Genomic DNA, 15,953 nt, shown 5'->3' with positions numbered 1-15,953 from the left:
TTTCCATAGAGAGATGCAGATCCCTTTATATGGGATCATTGTCTCTCTAATTCAAAGGCTTTTGTCCCCCTTTTCATTAGGTTGACGCAGCCTGAGTTTTCTGTAATGTTACCTCCTAGGCACAATTTTTCAAACTGAGGGAGGAGGGATGTGAAGGGGGAGGAGCCGGCTGTGCAGGCAATGCTAATTTTACATTGTGCCACACCTCCGGTTGCAAGCTTTAGACCCCTACTGTATAAGACTCCAGTGTCCCCTAGTGGATGAAAGAGAAATACAATGGCATTTGCATAATGTTTGATTAAATTGAGGTGAAACAGTATAATATCAGTGTATAAGACACACAGCTCCTCTACACATTATATAGTGACAGTCACTTTGGTATATTGGGGAGACCCTAAATCCCACCTACCTGATCCTCCTGTGTGATCCTGTGATTCTCCTCTGTACAGTCCTGGGAATACAGAGGACGGGGACATCTCTCTGGGGTATCTCTGTTACTGGGCCCATCTGTAGGAGACACACAGTGACTGAGTACAGTGTATATATGTGATTATCAGGTGATGTGTGTATATAGGGGGCCCCATACCTGCTCTCCCCTGTACAATACATGACAGTCTCCTCTTACCCAGTGATGTGAGAGGCCGATGATTCTCCATCATCACGTCCTTGTACAGACCCCTGTGTTCCTCTATATACTCCCCCTCCTGCATGGAGACATAGACAGTGACATCCTGACACCTTATAGGAACCTGACACACACAGTGATACAGTCATCACCCAGACACGTCCCCTGGTGTTACTGTATAATGTCCCATTCCCAGCAGTCACCTCTCCAGTCATCACCCAGACATGTCCCCCGGTGTTACTGTATAATGTCCCATTACCAGCAGTCACCTCTCCAGTCATCACCCAGACACATCCCCCGGTGTTACTGTATAATGTCCCCTTCCCAGCAGTCACCTCTCCAGTCATCACCCAGACACATCCCCCGATGTTACTGTATAATGTCCTATTCCCAGCAGTCACCCTCTCCAGTCATCACCCGGACAAATCACCTTGTGTTACTGTATAATGCCCCATTCCCAGCTATCACCTCTCCAGTCATCACCCAGACACGTCCCCTGGTGTTACTGTATAATGTCCCATTCCCAGCAGTCACCTCTCCAGTCATCACCCATACACATCCACTGGTGTTACTGTATAATGCCCCATTCCAAGCAGTTACCTCTCCAGGCATCACCCAGACACATCCCCCGATGTTACTGTATAATGTTACATTCCCAGCAGTCACCTCTCCAGTCATCACCCAGACACGTCCCCTGGTGTTACTGTATAATGCCCCTTTCCCAGCAGTCACCTCTCCAGTCATCACCCAGACACGTCCCCCGTTGTTACTGTATAATGCCCCATTCCCAGCAGTCACCTCTCCAGTCAGCAGCTGAATGATCTTGTTGGCGAGTTCCAGGATCTTCTTGTCATTGTGTCTCTCATGTGTCAGTGAGTGAGGTGGAGGCACCGTGATTGGGCTCTGGGTTCTTCTCAGTCCTCCTGATACATGGGGATGGCTGCTGGGTGTCTCACACCCATTGGATGTCTTCTTCACTATTGTGTAATCCTGTGTAAAGGTGGAGACATCAAATATCAATATATACACTCCCAGATCCCCTCACCTCCCCAGTCATGTCCCTGTATTATTACTATAGATATAAGTGACGTCACTATGAAGCTCCAAGATCCCTTAACCTCCTCAGTCGTGTCCCTGTATTATTACTATAGATATAAGTGACGTCACTATGAAGCTCCAAGATCCCTTAACCTCCTCAGTCGTGTCCCTGTATTATTACTATAGATATAAGTGATGTCACTGTGAGGCTCCAAGACCCCCTCACCTGCCCAGTCACATCACTGTATCATTAATATAGATATAAGTGACCTCACTATGACGCTCCGATTCCCTCACCTCCCCAGTCATGTCCTTGTATAATTACTTTAGATATAAGTGATGTCACTGTGAGGCTCCAAGACCCCCTCACCTCCCCAGTCACATCACTGTATTATTACTATAGATGTAAGTGATGTCACTGTGATGATCCCAGATCAATTCACCTCCCCAGTCATGTCACTGAATTATTACTAAAGATATAAGTGATGTCACTGTGACACTCCCAGATTCACTCACTTCCCCAGTCATGTCCCTGTTTTATTACTATAGACAAAAGTAACATCACTGTGACGCTCCCAAACCCCTCACCTCCGCAGTTATGTCCCTGTATTAATACTATAGATATATGTGACGTCAAAGTGATGCTCCCAGATCCCTTCACCTCCCCAGTCATGTCCTTGTATTATTACTATAGATATAAGTGATGTCACTGTGACACTCCCAGATCACCTCCCGTCATGTCCATGTGTTATTACTATAGATATGTGACATCACTGCGTCGCTACCAGATCCCCTTCCCTCCCCAGTCATGTCCCTGTATTTACTATAGATATGTGATGCCACTGTGACGATCCCAGATCCCCTTACCTCCCCAGTCATGCCCCTGTGTTATAGCTATAGATATGTGACATCACTGCGCCACTCCCAGATCCCCCCACCTCCGTTGTCAAGTCCCTGTATTTACTATAGATATAAGTTACTTATCAGTAACGCTTCAAAATCCTCTCACCTCCCCAGTCATGTCCCTGTATTATTACTATAGATGAGTGACGTCACTATGAAGCTCCAAGATTCCATCGCCTCCCAAGTCAAGTCCCTGTATTATTACTATAGATATACGTGATGTCACTGTGATGCTCCCAGATCCCCTCACCTCCCCAGTGACATCCCTGTATTATTACTATAGACATGTGACCTCACTGTGATGCTCTGATTCCCTCACCTCCCCAGTCATATCCCTGTATTATGACTATAGATATTAGAGATGTCACAGTGACGCACTCAGATCCCCTCACCTCACCAGTCATGTCCCTGTATTATTACTATAGATATAAGGTCACATTGATGCTTCCAGATCCTATCACCTCCCCAGTCATGTCCCTGTATAATTACTATAGATATAAGTGATGTCACGGTGACACTCCTAGATCCCCTCACCTCCCCAGTCATGTTCCTGTATTATTACTATAGATATAAGGTCACAGTGATGCTCCCAGATCTCCTCACCTCCCCAGTCATGTCCCTGTATTATTACTATAGATATAAGGTCACTGTGATGCTCCCAGATCCCCTCACCTTCCCAGTCATGTCCCTGTATTATCACTATAGATATAAGGTCACTGTGACGCTCCCATATCCCTTCACCTCCCCAGTCATGTCCTTGTATTATTACTATAGATATAAGTAGTCACAGTGATCCTCCCAGATCCCCTCACCTCCCCAGTCATATCCCTGTATTATTACTATAGATATAAGGTCAATGTGATGCTCCCAGATCCACTCACCTCCCCAGTCAGCAGGTAGATGATCTCCAGGGTGATATTTATTATCCTCTCAGTCCTGTGACTCCTGTCCTTGTCCATCCTCGGTGAATCAGAGAGAATACAGAACGTGTGATGTGTAATAAAGTGTCCGTTCCCCACAGCTGGAGTTCCTTGGAATAAATATAATACATAAAACATACTGCACATGTAACATAGTAAATATGGAATAGAGTGGTCATTAAGTCTCCTATTTCCCCACAGCCATAGAGTCCTGGTCAGTGTCTCCAAGGTTCCTGTGACCCAGCCCCATAAGGCTGTACTGCATAGTGGGCCTGATCTAGAGTGTAGCGCTATTGTGGGTGGAGTCACAATGAGCTGATGTTCGGTACACCGCTCATGTGCACGACCCATACGGAGCATGTGCTCTATGTGTCCTGAGTTGTCAGACGAGTATGGCTGCAGCCATGAAGTGGTGTAAGGGTGAGAATTGGTTGTGAAGGGACAGGGTCTCCTGAGGGAAATTTCATGGCCTCATTCATGGAGCTGCAGCGTACAGTCTCCGTAACCTCAGAATTCACAGATCCAGCCGATGGTGTAGCAGAGGTGGTAGGAGACAGGCAAGGGGGTGGCAGAAGACCGGCAGGGGAAAAGTGGCAGGAGACAGGCATGGGAAAGGCTGCAGGAGACAGGCAAGGGAAAGGTTGCAGGCGACAGGCAGGGAAAAAGTTGCAGGTGACAGGCAGGGGAAAGGCTGCAGGAGACAGGCAAGGGAAAGGTTGCAGGAGACACACAAGGGAAAAGGCGGCAAGAGACAGGCAGGGCAAAGGCGGCAAGAGACAGGCAGGGGAAAGGCGGCAGGAGACAGCCAGGGGGAAGGTGGCAGACATTATTTGTTCTCAGGAGATTGCATAATTTCTTAATCATTTGTAATAAAAGTAAAGTTTTATTCTTTGAGAATATCTCATTATTTCTTCACAAGAGTGCGCCCACAATGAAGTCTACTTTCTTTCTCTTGTCACTGTGGCACTCCCAGGTCCCCCTCACCTCCCCAATGATGTCCCTCTATTATTACTATAGATATTAATGATGTCACTGTGACATTCCCAGATCCCCTTACCTTCCCAGTCATGTCCCTTTATTACTATAGATATAAGTGATGCCACAGTGATGCTCCCAGATTCCCTCACCTGCCCAGTCATATCCCTGTATTATTACTATATATATAAGTGATGTTAAAGTGACACTCCCAGACCCCCTCACCTCCCCAGTCATGTCCCAGTATTACTACAGATATAAGTGATGTCAAAGTGACGCTCCCAGATCCCCTCACCTCCGCAGTCATGTCCCTGTCTTATTTCTATATATATATAAGTGACGTCAGAGTGACTATCCCAGACCTCATAACCTCCGCAGTCATGTCCCTGTATTATTTATATATATATATGTGACATCAGAGTGACTATCCCAGACCTTCTCACCTCCCTGTATTATTACTATAGATAAGTGATGTCACAGTGACACTTCCAGGAGTGTGATATACATTTGCTTCATACTGCTCTAATTATCATCAGTTACAGATGCCAGGGATATTATGGTCCTTGCTTTAATATATCCTAGAATTTGAGCAATATTTTCAATCCCCACAATTACATATAATAAAATTAATAATAATAATAATAATAATGACACTAAAGGCTGCACCCCAGTATAAAAATAATAACATGTCTTTATTAACAGGACACCACAGGTTGCTCCTCCTGTATAATAATAATAATAATAATAATAATAATAATAATAATAGTAAAAGGACACCACAGGCTACTCCCCTGTATTATAATATAGTGTTCACTCTAGGATATTTTTAGGGCAGGGTGCTGAGCAGTGAAGAGGGCTCATTTTTGTTTTGAAGGGCACATTATTGATGTGACACTTTGCACACAAAGCATAGCGTATATGTTTATAGTTTTTGTACATACATTTTGCCTTTAGTAAATCATATACCCATACATACATACATATAAGACCCCCAACATCTATACTGAGAAACATACTGTATATGTCCAGTCTTCTATGTGTTATAAAACAGAAAAATTAAACAATGGGTTAAAATATATAGGAAAAAAATAAGTCTGTTCTACTCGGGAAATACTGTAAGCAGAACATGCTCACTGCTTTCCCTGTTCTTTTCCTCTTTATCAGAGTGCTGTGTTATTACAGTGCCTCCTCTGCCATCCAGTTCACTAAGGATAGAAATTGTGTTCCAATTTCAGAGGTGGGCAAGGAGTAGACGACAACATTGTAACCTGCACTCTGCCTGCTGCATTCTGTATACAAGGGGGCGATTTATGGTCCTGCAGGGTGCACCGAGACAGGGCAGGGGGCCGCACCCTGCTGAGACAGCCTAGAAGGAACACTATAATAACAGGACACCGCAGGCTGCTCACCCTGTATAATAATAACAGGACACCACAGGCCGCTCACCCTGTATAATAATAACAGGACACCACAGGCTGCTCACCCTGTATAATAATAACAGGACACCACAGGCTGCTCACCCTGTATAATAATAACAGGACACCACAGGCTGCTCACCCTGTATAATAATAACAGGACACCACAGGCTGCTCACCCTGTATAATAATAACAGGACACCACAGGCTGCTCACCCTGTATAATAATAACAGGACACCACAGGCTGCTCACCCTGTATAATAATAACAGGACACCACAGGCTGCTCACCCTGTATAATAATAACAGGACACCACAGGCTGCTCACCCTGTATAATAATAACAGGACACCACAGGCTGCTCACCCTGTATAATAATAATAATAATAATAATAATAATAATAATTACAGGACACCACAGGCTGCTCACCCTGTATAATAATAATAATAATAATAATAATAATAATAATAATAATTACAGGACACCACAGGCTGCTCATCCTGTATAATAATAATAATAATAATAATAATTACAGGATACCACAGGCTGCTCATCCTGTATAATAATAATAATAATAATAATAATAATAATAATTACAGGACACCACAGGCTGCTCATCCTGTATAATAATAATAATAATAATAATAATAATAATAATAACAACAATAACAGGACACCACAGGCTGCTACTCCTGTATTATAATAATAACAGGACACCACAGGCTGCTACTCCTGTATTATAATAATAACAGGACACCACAGGCTGCTCACCCTGTATAATAATAACAGGACACCACAGGCTGCTCACCCTGTATAATAATAACAGGACACCACAGGCTGCTACTCCTGTATAATAATAATAATAATAATAATAATAATAATTACAGGACACCACAGGCTGCTCACCCTGTATAATAATAATAATATTATTATTATTATTATTATTATTATTATTATTATTATTATTAATAATAATAATAACAACAACAACAACAATAACAGGACACCACAGGCTACTACTCCTGTATAATAATAATAATAATAATAATAATAATAATAATAATAATAATAATATCAGGACACCACAGGCTGCTCACCCTGTATAATAATAATAATAATTACAGGACACCACAGGCTGCTACTCCTGTATTATAATAATAATATAGAACACCAGAGACTGCTCCCCTGTATAATAACAACAACAACAACAACAACAGGACACTATAGGCTGCTCCCCTGTATAATGACAACAACAACAACAACAACAGGACACCACAGGCTGCTCCCTCTGTATAGTAATAACAACAACAACAGGACACTATAGGCTGCTCCCCTTGTATAATATTATTATTATTATTATTATTATTATTATTATTATTATTATACAAGGGGAGCAGTCTGTAGTGTCCTGTTGTTGTTATTACTATACAGAGGGAGCAGTCCCGTTATTATTATTATTATCAACAGGACACCACAGGCTGCTCCCTCTGTATTATAATAATAATAATAGGATTTTAATACCTACCGGTAAATCCTTTTCTCTTAGTCCGTAATGGATGCTGGGGACTCCGTAAGGACCATGGGGTATAGACGGGATCCGCAGGAGACATGGGTACACTATAAGACTTTGAATGGGTGTGAACTGGCTCCTCCCTCTATGCCCCTCCTCCTCTGTGCCCAGGGAGACGGACATTTCGAGGAAAGAATTTATTGTGTAAACACGGTGAGTGTCATACCAGCTCACACCACGAATGTACCGCAGAACGTGGCATTCAATAGAACACCAGCAAACGGCATGAACAATACACAGCCACATGCTGAGAGAATATGTAACACAACCTGTGTGTCAACACAACCAATAATAAGACACCGCATGCCATGGCATGCACAACGTCAGCAACAGCCTGACAGAAAAGAAATACCACAAGAGTGTAACCATAACCAATAACTGCAGATACAGTACACACTGGGACGGGCGCCCAGCATCCTCTATGGACTAAGAGAAAAGGATTTACCGGTAGGTATTAAAATCCTATTTTCTCATACATCCTAGAGGATGCTGGGGACTCCGTAAGGGCCATGGGGTTTATACTAAAGCTCCAGACCGGGCGGGATAGTGCGGACGACTCTGCAGCACCGATTGAGCACACATGAGGTCCCCATCAGCCAGGGTATCAAACTTATAGAGCTTAGCAAAAGTGTTTGAACCCGACCAAGTATCCGCTCGGCAAAGTTGAACCGCCAAGACTCCTCGGGCATCCGCCCAAGAAGAGCCCACCTTCCTAGTAGAATGGGTCACCACCGAATTCGGTAACGGCAATCCAGCCATAGAACGAGCACGCCGAATCGGATCACAGATCTAGTGTGTAACCGACTGCAGAGACGCAGGCGCCCCAATCACGCTGGGAGCATACCGGACAAACAGAGCCTCTGTTTCCCCAATCTGAGCCAAATTGGCGATATAAATATTCAAAGCCCTGACTACATCGAGAGACCTTGAATCAGCCAATGCTTAAGTAACCACAGGCATCAAATAGGCTGGTTTCTGCGAAACACTGAAACCACTTTTGGCAGAACTATTATCAGAGTTCTCAATTCTGCTCTATCCACCTGGAAGATCAAACAGGGGCTCTTGTGAGACCCAGCCGCTACTTCCGACACCCGCCTTGCGGACGCCAAAGCCAAAGGCATGACCACTCTCCAAGAAATAAATTTTAACACAACCTTTCATAAACGTTCCAATCATTGTGACACAAGAAAATGCAACACCACGTCAAGGTCCCACGGTGCCAATGGGGGCACAAATGGAGGTTGGATGTGCAGTACTCCTTCCACGAACGTCCGAACTTCCAGAAAGGTCGCCAGTTCTTTCTTGAAAGAAAATGCATAAGGTCAAAGCCGCACTTGAATGGAGCCTAACTCTAGGCCTGCACCCACACCTGCTTGCAAAGAATGGAGAAGAACGACCCAGCTGAAGCTTCCGTAGTAGCTTTCTTGGATTCACACCAAGACACATATTTTCTCCAAACACGGTGGTAAGGCTTTGCTTCTTTTCTAGCCTGAAGAAGATTGGCAATGACGTCACTGGGAATCCCCTTTCTGGCAAGGATATGGCATTGAATCGCCACGCCGTCAAACGCAGCCACTGTAAGTCTTGATACACGCCCGGATCTTGCTGTAACAGTTCCTCACGTAGAGGAAGAGGCCAGGGATCTTCTATGAGTAAATCTTGAAGAACTGGATACCAAGCCCTCCTTGTTTAGACTGTAACGATGAGGATCGCCTGAACCTTTGTTCTTATTACGTTTATCACCTTCAGAAGAGTGATAACGGACGGGACACATAGACCGACTGAAAAAACCCAAGGTGTCCCGAGGACGTCCACTGCTATAGCTTGATTGTCCTCTGACCTGGAACAATATACCTGAGGTCTCTCGATGAGGTGAGATGCCAACATGTCCAAGTGAGGCACTCCTCAAAGACTTGTCGCTTCAGCGAAACTTCTCGATGACAACAGTATTTCTCCCGGATGGAGATCGCGTCTGCAGAGGAAACTATTTCTCCATCGTTCACATCCGGAACTAAGACTGCTAATATAGCGTTTACCAGTCTTTCCACCCAGCAGAAAACTTTTACGGCATCTGCCATTGCTGCTTTGCTCCTTGTTCCGCCCTAGCGGCTTACTAACACCACTGCTGTCAAGTCGCCCAACAGAATTAACACGTGCAGATCACTAAGCATATGTTCACTGAAAATAGCTCTTAATTCAAGAAAGCTTATTGCAGACAAGCTTCCCAGCATGTGCAGGTGAGATTCAGACCACATTTCCAACTGGCCCCGTGAAAACCACTCTGGCATTTGACCTGCTCACCGAAAAGACCTCTTAGGCCGCACCATCTTCTTCATCAACGGAACATATTGATGGATTGTCACTGCAAATCTGATCCGACTCCGGATCCGCAGACCTCTTTCCACAGGAAAACACAGAGAACTTCAACCGTTCAGTATCTACTCTGATACCGACGTCTACGTCGTTGGGAAAACAGCCATTCCCTGTGTTGAAGAACACTCAGAGAGAAACAACGATTTGCACTTGTGTCTTGACCTCGCCTTAATCAGGAGAGTGTCCCAGTACAGAATAACAATGGCTCTCACTAGTGAAAGAATACCATCCTACTGCCATCACTCCGGTGAAATGGCAAAGACAGTCCTGGATATCAACCCAGGTAAGCTGAATGCAGAGAAAAATTCATCTAAACCCCTTTCTACCTTTCTACCTTTACGTACTGGAGCTCCCTGGCCTGAGAGATTCCATCCTGTAGTTCAACTTCGTAAGGAGAAATCTCCGTTTTCCCCCCTTTTTTTTTTTTTTTTTAACCAGGAACTGCAGGACAATGCCCTGACCTTGAAGCAACTCTGGTATGGCGTCGCGTACTACCTCCGCTTCCAGAGGGGAAACGGCAAGATCTATTTGAAAAATCAGTGAGGGGAATCATCTGTAAACTCCAGTATGTCCCCCTTTGGATTCCATTATTAACTCACAGGTCCAAGTCCATTCCCGGACTGACTGAAGAGTAGTGGACGAGTTCCACAGGAGTGGCCTCCAGCCAGATAGACCCAGCGACATGCGGTGGATGTGGTAGAAACAGAAAACGACATCCACTTCTGCGAACCTGACAAGGCTGCAGAACTCTTACCTTTTCACCGTCCACTATCTGCACAGAAAGGGAAAAAAGAACGGTATCGAACCGGTTGAAATGACTGAATCCCACAGCAGAATGCGTCACCAACCGTTGTGAGGGACTCTAACTCACGAAGTTACACTTACCAGTGGTATCCGCCGAGATTGACTGAGGCCTCCCCTAACAGCGGTACACCGTCCCAGGGAAACACTCCAGTATCTCTCGTAGTCAGCCTCAGCATTTCTACTGCAGTCGCACGGCAGCCTGCCGCCATGTTATAGAGCAGAATCAACATAAGACACACCCCCTCTCTCTATAGGGTAATTCTATGGGATGTCTTTCCGAATATAAACACTCCCCCGTGTGCATGTAATGCAAATAACTCCAAAGTATAGAATAAAATATCACTTAGCTTCCTGTGTACGATCCTTTGAGACAGGGCCCGTGCAGACCGGGAGTTGACTTTTACAGTATTCTGTCTACGGCGGGAAAAATAATAATCATTCGGACTCCTTGTGAGGATCTGAGACCAACTCGTCACGGCCGACATAGAGCTTTATCAACAGAGCGACCAGCACATGAGAAGGAATACTTTTACTTCAGCACTCATTAGAAATCATAATATGAATATACATAATGTAATACACATATCCTGCGTATATTATATATATATATATATATATATATATATATATATATATATATATATATATATATATATATATATATATACACACATACATACATATACACACACACACACACCATACATATAAGTGGATTGTCCGGAACCATTGGGTCCCTAGTGACATCAATGTGTTCTGAATGTGTATGACCATGTACTGAATGCCCCAGTTGTGGATCTGACAGGAAACCTTATGGTCGACAGAAAACCTAGCAATCGTCGACAGCAGGGAGAAGAAACCTGGCAAAATAACATTCTTGCGACCCCTGAGGGGTCCGAGGGAAGTATACATATATAATTTTAACAACACTCCCCCACAAATAATACCATGTCTGTGCTCGAGGTACAGGCCCATGGAACAGTACCACACATATACATATAAATATATATACAGGTTAGTTACAGCATGTTAATTTCTCTGACGTCCTAGTGGATGCTGGGAACTCCGTAAGGACCATGGGGAATAGCGGGCTCCGAAGGAGGCTGGGCACTCTAGAAAGATCTTAGACTACCTGGTGTGCACTGGCTCCTCCCACTATGACCCTCCTCCAAGCCTCAATTAGATTTCGTGCCCGGCCGAGGTTGGATGCACACTAGGGGCTCTCCTGAGCTCTTAGAAAGTTATAGTCTTAGAAAAGCGTGGGCTTCCCCTGATAAGAAATTGGTAATTCCTAAGAAGCTACTAATGGCGTTCCCTTTCCCGCCAGAGGATAGGTTACGTTGGGAAACACCCCCGAGGGTGGATAAAGCGCTCACACGTTTGTCTAAAAAGGTGGCACTACCGTCCCAGGATACGGCCGCCCTTAAGGAACCTGCTGATAGAAAGCAGGAGGCGATCCTGAAGTCTGTATATACACACTCAGGCATTATACTTAGACCAGCTATTGCGTCAGCATGGATGTGCAGTGCTGCCGCTGCGTGGTCAGATAAACTGTCAGAAAATATTGACACATTAGACAGACACGATTCTGCTAACCATAGACCATATCAAAGACTCAGTCTTATACATGAGAGATGCACAGAGGGAAATCTGCCGGCTGGCATCTAAAGTAAGTGCAATATCCATTTCTGCTAGGAGATGCTTATGGACTCGCCAGTGGACTGGAGATGCAGATTCCAAAAGGCACATGGAAGTTTTGCCTTATAAGGAGGAGGAATTATTTGGGGATGGTCTCTCCGACCTAGTTTCCACAGCAACGTCTGGGAAGTCAGCATTTTTACCCCATGTCCCCTCACAGCCTAAGAAGGCGCCATTTTATCAGGTTCAGTCCTTTCGGTCCCAGAAAAACAAGCGGGGAAAAGGAGGGTCTTTTCTGTCAAGAGGCAGAGGCAGGGGAAAAAGGCTGCAGCAAACAGCAGGTTCCCAGGAACAAAAGTCCTCCCCCGCTTCCTCTTCCAAGTCCGCCGCATGACGGTGGGGCTCCACAGGCGGAGCCAGGTACGGTGGGGGCCCGCCTCAGGAATTTCAGCGATCAGTGGGCTCGCTCACAGGTGGATCCCTGGATCCTTCAAATAGTATCTCAGGGATACAGGCTGGAATTCGAGGCGACTCCACCCCGCCGTTTCCTAAAATCCGCCTTGCCGATTGCTCCCTCAGACAGGGAGGCGGTGCTAGCAGCGATTCACAAGCTGTATTCCCAGCAGGTGATAATCAAGGTACCCCTACTTCAACAAGGCCGGGGTTACTATTCCACACTATTTGTGGTGCCGAAACCGGACGGTTCGGTGAGACCCATTTTAAATTTGAAATCCTTGAACACATACATAAAAAAATTCAAGTTCAAGATGGAATCGCTCAGGGCGGTTATTGCAACCCTGGACGAGGGGGATTACATGGTATCCCTGGACATCAAGGATGCTTACCTGCATGTCCCCATTTACAATTCTCACCAGGAGTACCTCAGATTTGTGGTACAGGATTGCCATTACCAATTCCAGACGCTGCCGTTTGGACTCTCCACGGCACCGAGGGTATTTACCAAGGTTATGGCGGAAATGATGATACTCCTTCGAAAAAAGGGAGTTTTAATTATCCCATACTTGGACGATCTCCTAATAAAGGCACGATCCAAGGAACAGTTGTTAGTGGGAGTAGCACTATCTCAGGAAGTGCTGAGCCAGCACGGCTGGATTCTGAATATCCCAAAGTCACAGCTGGTCCCCACGACACGTCTAATGTTCCTGGGAATGATTCTGGACACGGCCCAGAAAAGAGTGTTTCTCCCGGAGGAGAAAGCCAAGGAGTTGTCTTCTCTAGTCAGAGACCTCCTAAAACCAAAACAGGTATCGGTGCATCACTGCACGCGGGTCCTGGGAAAGATGGTAGCTTCTTACGAAGCAATTCCATTCGGCAGGTTCCATGCCAGAATTTTTCAGTGGGACCTGTTGGACAAGTGGTCCGGATCGCATCTTCAGATGCATCGTTTAATAACCCTGTCTCCGCGAACCAGGGTGTCTCTTCTGTGGTGGCTGCACAGTGCTCATCTTCTGGAGGGCCGCAGATTCGGCATACAGGACTGGGTCCTGGTCACCACGGATGCCAGCCTACGAGGCTGGGGGGCAGTCACAAAGGGAAGAAACTTCCAGGGACTATGGTCAAGTCAGGAGACTGCCCTTCACATAAATATTCTGGAACTAAGGGCCATTTACAATGCCCTAAGTCAAGCAAAATCCCTGCTCCTACACCAGCCGGTGCTGATCCAGTCAGACAACATCACGGCAGTCGCCCATGTGAATCGACAGGGCGGCACAAGAAGCAGGATGGCGATGGCAGAAGCCACAAAAATTCTCCGATGGGCGGAGAATCATGTACTAGCACTGTCAGCAGTGTTCATCCCGGGAGTAGACAACTGGGAAGCAGACTCTCTCAGCAGGCACGACCTCCACCCGGGAGAGTGGGGACTTCATCCAGAAGTCTTCCAAATGATTGTAAATCAATGGGGTCGTCCACAGGTGGACATGATGGCGTCCCGCCTAAACAAAAAACTAGAGAGGTATTGCGCCAGGTCAAGAGACCCTCAGGCGATAGCTGTGGACGCTCTAGTGACACCGTGGGTGTACCGGTCAGTTTAGGTGTTCCCTCCTCTACCTCTCATACCAAAGGTATTGAGAATAATAAGAAAGCGAGGAGTAAACACAATTCTCGTGGTTCCGGATTGGCCAAGAAGAGCGTGGTATCCGGAACTTCAAGAGATGATCTCAGAGGACCCGTGGCCTCTGCCGCTCAGACAAGACCTGCTACAGCAGGGGCCCTGTCTGTTCCAAGACTTACCGCGGCTGCGTTTGACGGCATGGCGGTTGAACGTTGGATCCTGAAGGAAAAGGGCATTCCGGAGGAAGTCATTCCTACGCTTATTAAAGCTAGGAAGGAGGTTACAGCAAACCATTATCACCGCATATGGCAGAAATAGGTTGCATGGTGTGAGGCCAAAAAGGCCCCAACAGAGGAATTTCAACTAGGTCGATTTCTGCATTTCCTGCAAGCAGGAGTGAATATGGGCCTAAAACTGGGCTCCATTAAGGTACAGATCTCGGCTCTGTCGATTTTCTTTCAGAAAGAACTAGCTTCAGTACCTGAAGTTCAGACATTTGTAAAGGGAGTGCTGCATATTCAGCCCCCGTTTGTGCCTCCTGTGGCAACTTGGGATCTCAACGTGGTGTTGAGTTTCTCAAAATCACATTGGTTTGAACCACTAAAAACCGTGGATCTGAAATATCTCACGTGGAAGGTGGTTATGTTATTGGTCTTGGCTTCTGCCAGGCGAGTATCAGAATTGGCGGCTTTGTCTTGTAAAAGCCCTTATTTGATTTTCCATATGGATAGGGCAGAATTGAGGACTCGTCCCCAGTTTCTCCCAAAGGTGGTGTCAGCGTTTCACCTGAACCAGTCTATTGTGGTGCCTGCGGCTACTAGGGACTTGGAGGACTCCAAGTTGCTAGACGTTGTCAGGGCCCTGAAAAAATAAGAATTTACTTACCGATAATTCTATTTCTCGTAGTCCGTAGTGGATGCTGGGAACTCCGTAAGGACCATGGGGAATAGCGGCTCCGCAGGAGTCTGGGCACATCTAAAGAAAGCTTTAGGATCACCTGGTGTGCACTGGCTCCTCCCCCTATGACCCTCCTCCAAGCCTCAGTTAGGATACTGTGCCCGGACGAGCGTACACAATAAGGAAGGATTTTGAATCCCGGGTAAGACTCATACCAGCCACACCAATCACACTGTACAACTTGTGATCTGAACCCAGTCAACAGCATGATAATAGAGGAGCCTCTAGAAAAGATGGCTCACTACAGCAATAACCCAAATTTTTTTGGTAACAATAATTATGTACCAGTATTGCATACAATCCGCACTTGGGATGGGCGCCCAGCATCCACTACGGACTACGAGAAATAGAATTATCGGTAAGTAAATTCTTATTTTCTCTGACGTCCTAGTGGATGCTGGGAACTCCGTAAGGACCATGGGGATTATACCAAAGCTCCCAAACGGGCGGGAGAGTGCGGATGACTCTGCAGCACCCCATGAGAGAACTCCCGGTCCTCCTCAGCCAGGGTATCAAATTTGTAGAATTTTACAAACGTATTTGTTCCTGACCAAGTAACTGCTCGGCAAAGTTGTAAAGCCGAGACCCCTCGGGCAGCTGCCCAAGATGAGCCCACCTTCCTTGTGGAGTGGGCATTTACAGATTTTTGGCTGTGGCAGGCC

General features: G+C 45.8%; 1 protein-coding gene across 1 annotated transcript in view; it reads right to left on the bottom strand.

The window, feature by feature from the left end:
• The window catches only part of LOC134983670 (zinc finger protein 135-like), a 53,116-nt gene that overhangs the window by 26,183 nt on the left and 10,980 nt on the right, over positions 1-15,953 (bottom strand). The window contains exons 2-5 of the mRNA XM_063949334.1: positions 3,448-3,596; positions 1,424-1,615; positions 626-704; positions 410-507 (exon numbers count right to left, since the gene is read on the bottom strand). Of these exons, the coding sequence (XP_063805404.1) occupies positions 410-507; positions 626-704; positions 1,424-1,615; positions 3,448-3,596 (518 nt within the window). The remainder of the gene's footprint in view (positions 1-409; positions 508-625; positions 705-1,423; positions 1,616-3,447; positions 3,597-15,953) is intronic.

The sequence above is a fragment of the Pseudophryne corroboree genome, assembly GCF_028390025.1.
Source record: "Pseudophryne corroboree isolate aPseCor3 chromosome 3 unlocalized genomic scaffold, aPseCor3.hap2 SUPER_3_unloc_20, whole genome shotgun sequence".
Taxonomy (NCBI): Eukaryota; Metazoa; Chordata; class Amphibia; order Anura; family Myobatrachidae; genus Pseudophryne; species Pseudophryne corroboree.
This window is presented reverse-complemented; position numbering and strand designations above follow the sequence as displayed.